General features: G+C 39.1%; 1 protein-coding gene across 19 annotated transcripts in view; it reads right to left on the reverse strand.

Moving 5' to 3' along the window:
- mtd (TLD domain-containing protein mustard) overlaps positions 1-15,560 on the reverse strand; it is an 81,837-nt gene that overhangs the window by 51,480 nt on the left and 14,797 nt on the right. For 4 of the 19 annotated variants that reach the window (XM_065866168.2, XM_036818952.3, XM_036818951.3 and 1 more), the window contains exons 1-2: positions 2,810-2,998; positions 2,111-2,277 (exon numbers count right to left, since the gene is read on the reverse strand). Coding sequence is in view for 6 of the 19 variants with exons in the window: in XM_065866170.2 (XP_065722242.2) it covers positions 14,831-15,159 (329 nt within the window). In the remaining 13 variants the exon portion in view is untranslated. Of the gene's footprint in view, positions 1-2,110; positions 2,278-2,809; positions 3,000-14,830; positions 15,452-15,560 lie in introns of those variants that run through there. The other 15 variants (XM_036818962.3, XM_036818959.3, XM_036818957.3 and 12 more) reach the window with 9 other exon arrangements.

Here is a 15,560-nt window from a genome sequence, read left to right on the forward strand (position 1 = left end):
GCCAAGTAGAATTCGCCGAAGTCAGGTACAGTGAGCAGCGGCAAACAAAAGCCCATAAATAATCGCATGAAAAGACAACATGACAAAAAGACACCTCATAAAAAATATATGTATGAGTTTAATTATTGAGCAGCAAGATTATAATATTCTGTCCTGTGACAAGCCTCCTTTTGGCAGCCATAATAACAACGGCTAAATGACTCAGAGACTTCCTCGTTTTACACACCGAATGGGCATGGAACTGTCACTGATAATCAATAAATGTAAAAAACCAGATGCGGCTATGCGTAGATGCTTGTTGCGAATTTGCATTTCCGTGTTGGGACTTTAAATTATTAAGTCATTTTATTTGCACTTCGTTTTCCATTTTCCCCTCTTTCTTCTTATTTTAATTTTGCAATTTTCTCCTCACCGTTTCCTGACAATTTTAATTGATTTGCATAGGCAATTGCACTCTTACGTGGCCACCCCTAGTTTTTCGTAGAAAAAACTACGTAGCACAACTTAATAGGTATAGAATTTAATGCCTATTTAGTTTCACTATCTAGAAGTCGGGCGGCGTCACGTGGCCCGAAATTTATGCACACCCTGCGGACGTCGTGATAAATGGCTTTGTCAATAAATATTGTATCAACGCTTTGTGCGGCACTTTGCTGAAACGCGTCAAAATAGAAACTGAAGAGTTAATCCGCATTAATTATGCTATCAAAAGTTGATGGAGCGTATCACACCAAAAGTATTCATTTTGCGTCGCAATTAGTATAATATAATATGGTATTTTTCGAAATCTTACAATTTGGCCTGGATTGGGATTTATTTCTAGTATTCGGTATGTGTCAATGTTTGGGCTTAACATTTATTCTAATTATAATTTGTTTTTGCCTGCTCGTTTTACGCATTTCTGTGCTATTTATAAAACATAAACAAGCGCACACCGAGAAGACCTGAGCCATCGATTATCTCAAGTGGATGCTTTTCTCTTTTTCACTTTTCTGGCCGTGGAAATCAGAGAGAGAAGCCGCTGCAGTCGCCAAACAGTCTGCGAATCGAACTGCAAGATATTTCGGAACTGGTTTGAATATACACAGATCTAGATTTACATAGTTTTTCCCCTTTCTGTGAAACTTGGTTTGATTTGGAGAGGGGAATACGATTATTTTAAAGTATCATATATATTCAGTATTTTTAATTTCCTGGTTTCTATAAATATTCAGTGTTGGAAAACGAATTTATTTAACTCTGTGTCCACTTTCTTCTTTGATTTTAGGTTGGTTCTGAAGAGGTCGTCTGTAGTTTTCCTGGGGTTTTCTTTTCGCTTACGAGTACGGCTACTTTAGCGGGTCAAGCAAAGGCAAATGAGCTTTTGGGAGGGGAAAAGGCCACTGTATTGGGGCTGTTCGTATGTGTGCGATCATTACTTTTTATCTACCGTTGCCTTTTAATTCTCCACTCAAATGGCATGGAAGGGCCAAAGACAAAATCAGAAAATCCAAAAAAAAATTGGAGAAACTGGCGACTTGAACTTTTTTTTCGTAGCTGTAAGCAGTTAGTGCTGCTTCTTCTTCGCCGTCGGTGGTTACTGTCATTGTTGTTGTTTTATTGTGCTGATGACCTTAAATTAGGCGTAGGTCTTTGGTTTTTTGTGTGTCGTATTCGTCATTGTTGGCCAAGTTTTTCCCTGGTTTCTTTTGTGCTGGTCAGCTGTTTTTTATATTTTTTCTTGGTTGCTTTAGTCATTGTAATAAGCAATAACAAAAAGATATTACACGAATGTCATGACCTGCGGGCGAAAAACTGCAGAGAGTATACCACAAATGATTTTGCTGAATTTCTCATCTAAAATGGAAGCCCGAAAAGCTAGGAACAAAGGAAATGGCCGAGTGGCTCAGGGTAATAATGCCGATTGGAACGGTAAACTAAAGCGGACCGACTAAAATAAAATCCGTTCACTGCACAAAGAATCTGAGAAAAAACCGCAAGCCGCGCCTAAAACAATCGCAAAACAGAATAGCGAAAAGAGAGAAGGAGAGGGAGATAGCTTTAAGCCAAGCTTGTCAAAAAAAATTGCAAGCGCAGCCATTAATTATTGCATCACATTTGCAAATATTACCTTCTTATAATTTTTAGTCTTTTTTCGAAGTTTGGCACAATTGGTTTTCCTTCGGTTGGTTAGTCACATTTCTCATTCGTATTGATTTCACAGTATTGACACTTTTGCTTGGTTTTAGAACAGCACTCGCGTACAATTACTAACTTTTTGATTCCTTTTTATGTATTCTGTGGACATTTTTTGATTGGAAATTAATTATATGTTTATAATTACTTTCATACACTCATGAGGCAGATTAAATTCTCCGCTTTGCTTTATTATAAAAAAATACTGGCATTACTCACAGTAAATGTACTTATGCTTGTGTTTCAATTAATTTAAAATAATCTAGGCAATATTATGACAAACATAGAATTTATTTAAAGTGGATCGGTTGAATTTAATATTCATTACATCCATTAAATATTCAATAAATAAATGGGTTAAATGGAAATTACAGTTCCATTTCCATTCCCCCTTCTTTTTTTAAGCACTTCAGCCTGAAAGACCCTTGCAAATAACATTTACTGCGGACAATACGGAATGGTAATTTTCTTAAAAAACAATTCAATTTATTTCTGCAGCCTCAACAACGGACGCTAATGGCTGAAATGCAACGGACGATCGGAAAATGAGTGCAGAAAAGTAATTATCAGACTGAAATTTTCGGCATCGCACAGTCGCACACAACTCGAACATATCATTAAAAATAATCTTTACAATTTTGTCGTTGATGCTCCACATATGTATATCTTATTGTTAAACAGACTTTTGAGCGCGCGCGCGTTTATTTTATTTGTTTCGTTTTCGTTTGGCGCGGACTCTCAGTTGTGTTTTCTTCAGCTGATTTTCTGGGTTTTGGGTTTTGGGGAGCGTATCTACTTTGCGTTGCGATCGGTGCAAATGGAAAACTTAAACTGATCGAATCGAACGAAATTTCTACGTTTCTGTCTCAGAAAGTGGAGAGCCGAAAACCGAAAACCGAACGACCGATCTGCCCGATCGCTGCCGACGCACAGTGGGGCCATTCGAGTTTTTCGCTGTAAAAATCATAGCTTGGCAAGCACATAATGTACGATAGATAACACTGTGTGGATAATAACTGAGTCTTCAAAAATGTGTTTATATGCAGCTTATTAGTTTTCCAATAGTATTTCAATAACGAATATATTTTTTTATTGATGGAGATTAACAATGCGAATACCTTAAATTAAAATTTTCGTCTCCACAGTACGCTCTAAAAATAGTTTTTTTTAAAAATATGTCTAATCTTGTTAATACTCATTGAAAATAAAATGCTGAAGGACCACATTCTAATTTCTTATTGAGACAACCTTTTTTTAATTTTATCATATTTGTAATATTATGTTTCCCTTGAGACGCGTTTAGGGGGTGTCAAACAATATTATGCTTCTCACAACCACTGTGCGACGTCGGCATTATGTTTTTCGACCGCAGCGCAGTCGCAGCTGCGTCTTTACCTCTCTCACTTACTCTCTTCTCTCTCTCTCGCGACCACATGTGCTGCAATAAACCCGTTTTTTGTGCAGGCCAAAAACCTGCTTGAGGCTTTTGGCTTATTTCCGTTTTTTTTCCAAGTGTGCGTGGATTTAGCGATGTTTAGATACATGTTGCCAGCGAAAACCTCTTAAAGCTCGGTTTGCCGATTTAACACCCTTCCGGGGGGAATTTCAACTACGGTGAGGTGTTTGCACAGTTTTTGGGAAGATACTCTATCTTTTTTACAGTCTAAGCGAACACACAAAAAAGGACCATTTTTACAGCACACAAAAGAATGGAATATTCAGTTACCACATAAGTATAATAATAATCACCATGATTGTTTATGGTAAAAAATAAATATATTTCACTTTTCTAGCTGTTTGATAAACAACTTCTGAGATACACATGTATCTGCAAAAAAGTGTATAAGATCATCGGTTAGCTGGTGACTTTGTTTGTTTCTTCTAATGTTGGTGCGCATGTGCAATGAACTTGTTTTGAATTGCAATTGCGATACACTTATTGTTGCTATTATTTTTTTGGAGGTTAGTCAGTTGCGGCGACTTTGTAATTTCATTTAAATTACTCATACGCCATGTGACGCCGCTGCAATTATTTGATTTCGCTTGAAGCTTCTCGGTGGCAAGTGCATTTCCTCAACTTTAATGTAGGTCATTGTTGAGGGGGTGAAAGTGCTGCAATTATCTCAACCCCTCCCCACCTGCGTTTTCCACCCGACAAGGAAATTGCCGCCAAGGCTGAAGCATTTGCCCAGAGAATTCACATTCACCCTAAGGTGAACTGCATTTCAGCGCCGGGGAAAGAGGGAAAAGTAGAATTTCCAATTCAACCTTGGGAATTTCTTTCATTTTGCTGGTAGCGGCTGACTTTTTCCTCTTTCGTTGGCTCATTTAAGACGCATGACTGGGCTCAAATTGCAAATTATGCAAATTTCAAAATACGCAACTCGACGAAATCAGAAAAAGTGCAACATCATTTTATAGCTAGTCGTTCTCCGCCCCCCTTTGCCAGCGTATTTACAGTTTTTCGGACTCGGACGATTATAATTTTCAGCCTTCAATATTATTACACAATCATAAATTGTCTGAACTAAAATGTAAATGTTTTCGAATGCGCCTTGGGGGCTATAAAAAACGCAATCGCATGTATATCCAAAGCTATGACTAAATCTATGGCTATGGTTATGGACATGGCTGTGGCTATGGGCATGGATAATCAGGGCCTCCAATCGAACTAGTCCCAGGTGAGGTGAATAACATGAAATGCTACATACAAAAATGATTTCATAATTGTAAGTTCTTTTTCATGCCCTTTTACTCCTAAATATTTAGATAATTTATTATAACTACTATAATTATTAAAATAAAATTTCAAAAAAGCTTATCGACCTTAACATTAAGAGGCCAAAGGTTAATCAACCCGTTGAAAGAATTTTGAGCTTACACACCTACCCCAGTGCTTCCGACTGGTATTCGACTTCAAATGTTAATTAGCTTAAGAGCCATAAAGAATCGACATTATAATGTTTTGATTTTGCGATTGGTTAAAATAAAGACAAGCCTGTAATTAGCTTTTGAAGCTATTGAAATACAATAAATGAGCTAATGCCATTCACTCCACAGTTCTTGGGAAGACTGATTGTAAGTTTTATAGCATGTGGTTTGTGCTAGCTTGTAAAAATTCAATTGCTTCTTGTAAAGAGTTACGTTATTTATTGGACTCTTCAATTTATGTATTACTACTTGTTTGAAAGGCTAAATAGCATTATGTTAATCACTTCGTTGCTAAGAACACTACACTGATCTCTTCTTATTTTTCATCTAGGGGTTATGTTGCCCCCAAAGAATTTCCATAACAAACAAACTCATCGCCAACTCTCTTCGGGCTGTTAAACTAAAAGTACAAGAGCGAAATATTCCCTTTTAAGCAGCTTCATTTAAATACCAAATGACATTTTCAGTGCTCAGTTTTCCAAACCGATTTGCCGTCCAACTGGCAGGGTTCCCAGCCCGTTGTTGCTGAGCTGTTGAATATGCAAAGCTCGAGGAAAGCAAAAAGATTTACTTTTTAATTTTTGCTTCATTTTCCTTGGGTTGTTGTTGCTCCCCCGGAAAATGACGGAAGGTACTTCCAAACCGAGTGTCTGGCCAGCAGTGTTTCGACGGCTTTTTGTTGCAGCTGCTAAAAATAGCAAAGTCTGCGCACACAGCGTTGGTTGCAAGTTGTTTGGCTTGCCAAATGGCCGCAGCACATGATGGTGTGGTGTGGTCCAATAATGAAAAGTCGGCGGCCAGGCGAAGAAAAACGCTGGGAAACCGGCTTGACGGGAAATGCGAATTTCGTTTAAATGAGGAAAAATTCAAACGATTTTGTTGTCGCCGCCAGGCAGTTGAAAAGATGCATTTTTGGGTCTCGGGAGCCCCCCTTATATACATCATCACCCCCACCTACTAACCCCAAAAGGCGGTGGATGTCCCGGCTAGACGGTGGGCGGTGGTTCGTTTATCTGCTGAATGGCCGATGTTGTTGTTGCCTCTGTTTGCGTTTCATTTTCCCAATTAATTGATGCAATGCATAAAAATCAAATTTATATGGATGCACTAACGACTATTCCGCTGCTGCGGATGAAATTTTTATTTGTTTACTGTTGTCGATTTGAGCTTTACTTTTTCGATTCGGCTTTTTCAATCAAATCCGTCGCTTTGGGCGCGCCATTTGATTCATATAAATAAATGTGCCTTAAATTCGCAAAGCAATTGCAAAACGTGCCTGAATTCGACTGAATTCGCGAATGCTCTGTATTCGAAATGAAAACAAAACAATTAAATAGTAGACACCTAATGGGATTTAAATGGCAAGGGGTTGGGTTGAATATTTGGACTTTTATTTTAGTTAAAATGGGGTTTGAAGACATAAGTTTTTGTAAATAATATTGTAAAACAATATTCAACATTAATTTAATTTTTCAGAACCAATTTCTGATTAATATGTTGATTCATTAACATGTAACTTGCAGTTAAAATCTTGTAAATAATAATTGAAATATTGCTTCTGAAAATAAAAATGTTTTAAAATATATATTTATATTTTTTCTGAAAAACTTCTTTCTATAGAGTATTTACAACATATTTTTGCAAATCGAATTTGAATATGTATTTATTGAATATGCTGCTGTCAGCAATCTCGTTACTCAAACAGAGTTGTACTCCATTTCGTATTCATTTTTTCAATAACAAAACCTGAGTTTAATTAATGAATTTGTTCTATTCAAAAAGACTGTCAAAGGCTGCTGTCGGAGACATAAATTCTAGCCTCAACCCCATAGTGATTTTGAGTTGCGAAAGGAAGTGACAAACCCACTGACATTTGCCATTTGGGGCTCATGGGGGAAAGGACTGGGGATCGTGCTAAAACATTTGTCATAGAACATTTAAATATTCATCCATTATTGTCCGGTTTGTGGGAAATTCAATTTCAACTCCAATTATGCAGTCAATCAATTTGTATTGCACATAAAATTTGTTCGCCAAAAACGCAAACAAAAACCCAAACTGCTTTTCCCCCTTGGGGGCATATGGCTTATAATTTATTTACATGGTGAATACAAATCGTTGGAAAGGTTGCTTTTGTGTTATCAATATTTTTCGTATTTTTCCAAAGCTTTTGGCAACACATGCTGGCCATAATTGGGGTCAATGTCAGGCGTAGTATACTCTTCCTTGGTTTTTCACCTGGCCTGTATTTGTGTTTGTATCGCAGGTATTTTGACAGGGCAAAGACAAAGATAAACATTTCATTTTTTAACAAAATACTGTTTTATTTATGAGTCGAATCGAAACATCAATTAGCCGCACGAGAAGGACTCCAGCAAGCAAGCAATCGAATTATTATAAATGGCCCATCATAGAATCACGAGACTTAAAAGATGATGTATCACCTCAATGGTGTACGAAATTGGTTAAACAACAGTCGACCCATTTAAATCTAGCAAACATTTAATGGGAGGTGACTCTCTGCCAACTAAAGTTTTCTTTCTCTTGCGATAAGGCAGTTTTTAATGGTCCTAAACTCAAATTGTATAATGAAACAAAGAACCCTCCAATATTCACTTGATATACTTGCCTTACTCCCAGTGTTTACTTATGATAATAAAATTTCCATTGATGGGATTTTGCATTCTAGAAAATTCGCGTGACATACGTGATGCAAGTCCAGTCAACTATGCACCCCTCAAATCTGGTAATTTTTCCATTACTGACTGGCAGTTCAAATATTTATGCGTGTGCAAACACTGACAACAAAGAACCATCGTGCTACCTTACTAACTATCTCTTAGTTTTCAGAAAGGTCAGCGTAGCACAAAAGATTTTTTGAGCTACGGGTGTCTAGTTCGGAAATTTCCTGCGCATTTACAATGGAGATTTCGCGAGGGTGGGAGGATCGGTGGGCTTATCGGCGGCTTTATTTGCCTTTGAAGCCCCTAAAATAAATACGGCAAATATCAGGTAGCCGTTGAGATAAGCAGCCTGTGGACTTCTAATTAAATAAAAGTTAAAGAGATTAGAATTGAAAACTCGAGCAGGCGACGAAAAGTCTTGTGACAAACAAACAACCGATAAGTTTTCCTCCAGCATGGAATGCTTTCGCATCCAACGGATGTGAGGTCGCCTGTCAATAAATCATTCTGTCCATAAACTAATTGAGCTGTTTAGCCATATTTGGGATCCCTGATCCGGGGCTCACGTGTCAATCCCCCGGGTCGACAGCTGCCCATATCCTTGCTATGCTTCGCTGCCTTGCCGTGCTTAATTCCACATGTTTAGGCCAATTTCAAAAGCAATAAATTTGTAAAGCAAATCATAATGCTGAATTCGATTAGCAAGGACAACAACACTGATCCCAGACAATCGATAGCAGTTCGAACATTGTTCGCGTAATGTGTTCGGCGAGCAATAATGACAGATAATTATATTGATATATATGAGCAATCTCGTAGATTGAATGCCAAATTGATTGGCGTGGCGGCTCATGTGGCATTGAAATAGCCAGTGGAAAGGGTGTGAAAATCGATTAAACACGTATCTCTACATGAGCTGAAGAAAACAACAAATGGGGGTTATTGGGAAGTGCGGAAAAATCATTCCTTAACTTGCATTAAATAAAATAATGATACTCATGTTTAAGATAAAAATGGCAGCCAAATTATCCACATTATTTTTCTTAGAAGTAGTTTTATTAGAGCCAAAGTGACTTCGATTTAAATTAGATTACTTTAATTTACAATTATAAAAAAGTTCACAGACTGCGCTTTAACGAAGAAAATGAAAAGCTCTGGAAAATGGTTAAAACATTTTCTGTTTTGCCATTTGAGACGAATAAGCCGAATCGTTTGGCGAAAATCACTCTGGAGCAATAAATAATTCCACAGAATTTAGCAGCGCATTAAAGGCCCTAAAAGCAATGAGAAAATTTCCTTTGCGTTATTAAAAATGAATGCGTACAATTTGGCTAAGTGCCTTTGCCTCCATTTGGCGCGCACTTACATTCATACTTATACTTCTGCATGTTTGTGTGGATATCTTCTGCTTAGATAACACAATATAATTCGTCGCAATTTATGAAAAAATACGAAAATGGTTTGTTTACAAAGTGTCAGTCGAAATGTCGGCACCAACAATGCCAGCAGACATTCTGGCTTACAAATGTATAAATAGGTATGTATCTGAACGCCATATATATGCATGTCCGCCTGTCAGAACTTCCCGAACAATTTGTAGTGCTTCTTGAAACCCGAAAGCCAGACAAGTCTTCAGGTCATTGCATTTATTAATAACACAATTCTGAGGAAAGCGAAAGCAGCCAAACTGAAATTGCGAAACAAAAATGAGCTTATTTATTCATCTATACGCTAAAATATTTATAGTATTGGATATAGTAAGATGATCGCTATAATTAGCGACTTGTGGGATCTGTGCTAATTGAGAAAAACCAAAATTCTTCTTTGATCGTAAATAAACCAGCGAAAGCACCTTACAGTTGTTATTAAGGGCTGTATATCAGGGCTGTCATGCAGGGATTATCGCCTATTGCAGGCGATTATAATGCCACGAGCGTCACGCAGCGTGTAACTTAAAGCCAGGTGAAGGGTTTGATTTACGAGGCGATAGCTAAAGTCAAATCAAAGCAGGAATGAGGTAGTAAAACCTCAGACGGTTGTATGGAAGTTTAATAGTTAACTTAAACTAAAAGATACATGTGTTTTCATCGCTTATTCTATTTTTAAACCCATATTTCTTTCCACAAAAAGTTCTGATCCACCAGGACGCCTTATTCAACACAATTAACAGGCTGACAATTAATTGTAGCAATAAATGAATATTAAAAGGCCTCGTTGAATGTATTTGCATGCTCATTGCTCATACGCCGCGTGGGACAGGCGGCAGCTAGAAGACTCGCTTCTGTTTGACTTGACTGCCACTCTTTTTTATTAAGCGTCATTTCATTATCGTTATGCAAAGCGCAAACACAATAACCGTTGGCCAAACTATGGCAACGCCCACGTCAAACCTGATGTGGAGGATGAGGAGCGGGATGTTGAGCAGGATGGGGGGGCAGGATGGGGCAGGAGCAGTCAGCTGCCAGCGACAGGCCACGACATCAATGACAACAACAGCGATGGCATAACACTAATGAAAATTTGTGAGCGGGCGGCGCAGGATGTTAGGGGAGGGGCAGGGGCAGGGGCAGGGGTGGGGCGGCAGTGGACAACATTGACGTTGCATTTTATCCCCGGCCGAAGACAAGACCACAGCTACAACCCCAAACACGTTCGGGCTGGAAACGCTCATCGGATGAGTGCTCTTTTGGCAGGCACTGTGGTGAAGGATACATTTCGGGGATTTTCCCAAATAGCCCTCAAGGTCGTACGTGTGGAAATGAGCCCCATTTATTACTGCATTCCAGTTTGTTTGGAGAACATTTTCTTAAAGCTTCAGCATAAAGTCCTTGAAAACTTTTCAAAAAGTATTACAATCTTTGTAATATAATCTTGTTTACCAAAGATGAGTTTTCCAAGGTACTTTAAAGATAATTGGCACCCCCACTATTGCATATTTGTATAAACTTTAACCTTGTTATTATATTATTTCTTAGTATATGAGTTGATTTAAAAATAGTCTTTCATTATTTATTTTAATGATTTAGTAAGGATTGCTATTTTTGGGGAACTTATAATGATTTTGGTTTTAATGAGTGGTCTTAAACACCATATTGAAGAGCCTTCCAGCTCGCTCTTTGAACCACTGTGCAATCGATGTAAATTATGGCCAAAAACAATGTCAGGCGCCAGCAACATGAGCGATACAAACGAGCGTGTTGCCGATGTCATTTGTTGTTGCTGGTGGGCCGTGGTTGTTGCTGTTGCACTGGCGGTTGCTGTTGCTGTTGCACAGTGTTGCTGGCGTTGACAGGCGCAGCGAACGTTGCAGCTCGTCACAGCTGCAAGTGAAAGTCAAACATGAAACGCTTTCAGACTCTGGCACACACATTTACACTCGGCCAGGAGCGCACACATGAGCACACAATTTGCCAGCTATTTAGAGTGGTGGGGAGGGGAGGGAGAAAGGGGGGAGATTCTCTTGTGCATCGTTTCAGGGTCAACTGCTATTTACAGTCAATGTCAGCGTAAGTTACACTCAAAAAAGTTTTGGATATAACCAGAGTTAAAACCCACCCCTATATGGTCATACCCAACTCTAAACTCTTTTTTTCTAGACTTGAAAACTCAAGCCGCTGCTGAGAAAACGGCCCTTAAAATTGGCACATTTTTTAAGATACTGAAATTTAACCACTATGTGAGAGATAATCATGAACTGTATGTTTAGGGGTTGAAACCACACAAATGACTGACTTGATATTGAGACATTTTGTATTCTGTTTCTAGCCCAATATACTCATACTTCTCATGACTTTACTTTTGAAAGCCAAAACCCATAGATATTATGAAAAGATATGGGTCCTAAATTGGAGAAATATTTTTATAGATATTACAAAAAGATATAGGCTCTAAATTGGACCCATTTTTAAAGTGTATGCTCTTAGTAGGGCGCTGGGAAAAGGATTTGCTACCCCGCCAGTCAGTCAACAGTTTTAGTGGGAAACGCCCACACATCCATTACCATCATCATTTTGGCCATTATCGTTATTATCAGCCACCAACGCTGCGGCGCGGGACGTGCACGGCATCGTCATAGGTCTTAATGCCCACACATAAAAACTGTTCACACATCCAAAATTCAGCTGTACCGCTCCGAACTGAAGTCGTGTAGTGCCTTGTCACGTTGGCCAGGCTTGTTCGCTTCGAAGATCTGATCTTGGGGGGCTTGTCGAAAGTATTTGCTCAGCCAAACAATCAGTGCGATTGTCTCGATTCTTTATGGTTTTATTGTCATTGTTCTCTTTTCCCACTTGGGTTTTGTGGTGAAACAAAAGCCACAAGCTCCTGAAATTTCAATTAGCATTTGACTGAATTGATCGTGTGTGGGCGTCTGTTGAAGACAGTATCGAATTTCGATCTGAGATGCGAACTTAAAGACCGGGTCAAGGTTGATCTGCTACATGTTCCAAGTCACCTTCAAGTGGGAATGCTACTTATAAGGAATTTTGTATGGAGGGTGTTTTCAAAAGGCTTTCATGTCAAAGAGGAGTCGTGACTAGGCATTAATAAATCTTGGATCTTGGACATAGGCAAAACGAATTTGTTCTTCGAATTTCTTAAAAGACAGCGTCTTAGCCAAAGATCTGAAAGCCTTTCTCAGACTTCTACCTCCATTTTATGAAGCACGCTTAAGCCCCATAATCTTCGTACAAAACTTCACAATAAATACTGAACACTTAACTGCCTGCCAAGTGTCTGAGTTTGAGTCTGCTTCTGAACGAACCGGCTTTAAAAACAACAAGTAAGAATGCCGTAGAAGGAGTGTTTCGGTCATTGAATACCTCGTACTCAGTATATGTATTTCGCATTTCCTTCTTTTCTGTGGTGATCAGGAAGGTATAGAAATACTTCTGGTGCAAGGGGTATATGTCCACAATTGCGGGTATGAAAAGTGGCCAAGCGACAACTCAAAACCCTTACCTGACTTAAAAACGAAAAGGAGATCGGCGAGGGATTCCACAGAGACAACAGGTAAACAAAGGAAACAAGGCCAGCTAAAAAGGGTTTCAAGGTTATAAATTACCAGCTTAAAGTGTTTAAAGGAACTGCACAGATCCAATCTGCAGTTGCAGCTGTCCGCGCGAAGAACAAGTTTGAGGAGTGCCCGACCAGATACAAGATACAATACACCAGAGGGTATGGGATACAGTGTATGGGTATATTGTGGGTGGGGAAGTGGAGTAGAAGTGCAGGTATACTGGCAAAACTTTGAAGGTCAAATTGGCTGAGCGACGTCGAGGCGATAACTACTCTGGTGTCTATATAAAAGTGCTGTATAATGAAAATGACACAAGCGAGCTGCTGGCGAACATGAAGTGAAAGTTTTAGAACAATAAATATTACGCATACGCCGGGTGGAAAATAACTCAACTCGAAGTGAACTTTTCCTTTTACTTGGCCAACGGAAAAATTGCCAACCCACTCCCTTTGCCGACCCGCCAAATGAAATGTCCAGAAAGTTTGCTAAATTGTTGTTGTTAGGCCAAACTTTTGAACTGACTTTATAACAACTTTTTGGTGGAACGGAAGGTATAGTTGGGCAAAGGGGTCAGTGTCGGGGAAAGGCGTTTACGATGACCTCAAGGCCCGCTGCACGTGCTTCAATTGTTTTGCAAATAAATTGCGAGTTTTTTTTTTGTTCTTCGCCGTTCTGACTTATGGAAATATTTTGGGAAATCATTGTTGGTAACCTAGGAAGTTTGAGCGGTGGAGATAGTTTTGAAGGCAATGATGCATTTTAAGGCATTGTATTAAGGTATTTAATTTGGAAAGGTGCTTATAAATAAGGCAGTTTTGTTCTATACGGGGAAATAAGATAATAAATTATTCTAAGTTACTTAGGTAAATATTTTAGGAAGTCATAGCACCCTATCGATAATAACCCATTTTAATCTGTTATATTAAAGTGTTTAATTTTAAAAATGTTTATAAATAAGGAACTTGTGTTGTGTATGGAAAAACAAGAATATCATCTTATTCTAAGTGCGAGCTCCATATAAATGGTGTTAATTTGTATTTCCTGTTTGTGAATTAGCTTTTCCACGTGCTGTCACCTATCCCTGCTTTTCCCACTTCGGTTGGGAAGTGAAGTGCATTGACTTCGCTTATGTCACCCCTTGAATCCGTCATATGGCAACCTCCTCTCGTTTTCTCGCTTTCTCTGCCGTCTCCCTGATATTTATTTTTACTTTAATTATGCAATGTTTGAGCCTCTTTAGGTGATTGTTTGCGCGTGAGTTCCCTTTGGCAAGACGAAGGAGGACTGGGAAATTAAAGTGTCAAATTTAATTGATTTATGACCTCTGATTCACCGTGTCCGTTAAAACTGTACAATTGCTTTGTTTTTACTTTTGTTACAGATGTGTTGTAGGTTTTTAATTTTACGTCAGAGGTATTGTGCTTCAGCTTTCGCTTTCAATTATATATTTCCCCAAGTGTCAAAAAACCCGGAATAAGCTGAAGGAGTGAGTAAAATAAACAATGATCCTAGAATTATTTCCTAGGCAAATAATCAACAAGTATTCATTATGACTCGTATTTAAAGGCACTCGTATTTAATCGTTCTCTGTGAAATTGCTCATTATGCTGATAGAACCAACTTCTGGATACTTAAAACATTCAACCTCAGCACTTACCAATAATGTACCAATATAAAGCCTAAATTTTAGGAAAGTTCAGTTTTTATTTCATATATTATATAATAAGGTGCTGTGCAGTCTAGTGATCTTTTTTGTTAAGGACTCCACACTTGTCAGAGTCCCTTTTCAATTGCTTACTTACAACACTGTGCGTTTAAATATCGTGTGGGTACTAACTAAATCGAATCCAAGTCTAGAAAGAAAAGCTTAACATACAGTGGAGACTGGACTACTGGAAAATAAAACTACGGAAAAGAAATTCAAACTTTGGGGTCGGGGTGAGGGATAAGAAAAGAGTGGTAATAAATTTTGAACAAAGGTGGTGGAAGAAGCATCGAAAGGAAGGAGCGTGGCGGGACTTACTGCCAGGAGAAGCTGCCGGTGATGCCGTCCTTGAGTCGATCCCGCAGGGATCTCTGGCGACTGGGACCCGACCCGGTGAGGGGCGGCAGGTGGGCGTTCTCGCCGTCCTCCATCACGGTGGCTATGTTCGAGGCGGACGTGGAGATCGGCGCGCCGGCGTGCTCCATGATCGGCGGCTGGTGGTGGTGATAGTGCTGGTGGTTCGACTGCTGGTGGTGTGGCGACCCCGGGCCCGATCCGGATCCAGAACTCGGCGCCCCTGCCGAAGGATCTCTGCTGTTCAGGGTGCGCCGGAACGAGCCGTGGCGAGGCGAGTTTTCGCGAGACATTACGGATCGGTTGCAATTTCGATTAAGCGGTTTGGTTTGGCGGTTAGTTATCGATAGAAATTTCGCATAAAACAATTAGAAGCATAAAACAATTAGTTCAATTGGAGCCAATTTTCTGAAGCTTTCTCTTTCTTTTTTTTTTTGTTTGGTTTTAGATGAAGAAAACGAGCGAGCGAGTTGAACTTGCTTTTGATATTTTGGTTTTAGTTTAACTTTATTGCTTAGGTGGTGAGTTTATTGAGATTTAAATTGCACATAGAGCCAAAAAGTATTAACGGTGTGTAAAAGTTGGCTATTCGGAGGGGTAAGGCATGTACCAAAGAAAAATATCAAAAAGAGTATAGTTGAAAAACGGCATAGAAAAACGATTCTCATACGACGTACACGTTGCATTTGATCGA

Source organism: Drosophila suzukii, chromosome 3 (assembly GCF_043229965.1).
Source record: "Drosophila suzukii chromosome 3, CBGP_Dsuzu_IsoJpt1.0, whole genome shotgun sequence".
NCBI classification, from domain to species: domain Eukaryota; kingdom Metazoa; phylum Arthropoda; class Insecta; order Diptera; family Drosophilidae; genus Drosophila; species Drosophila suzukii.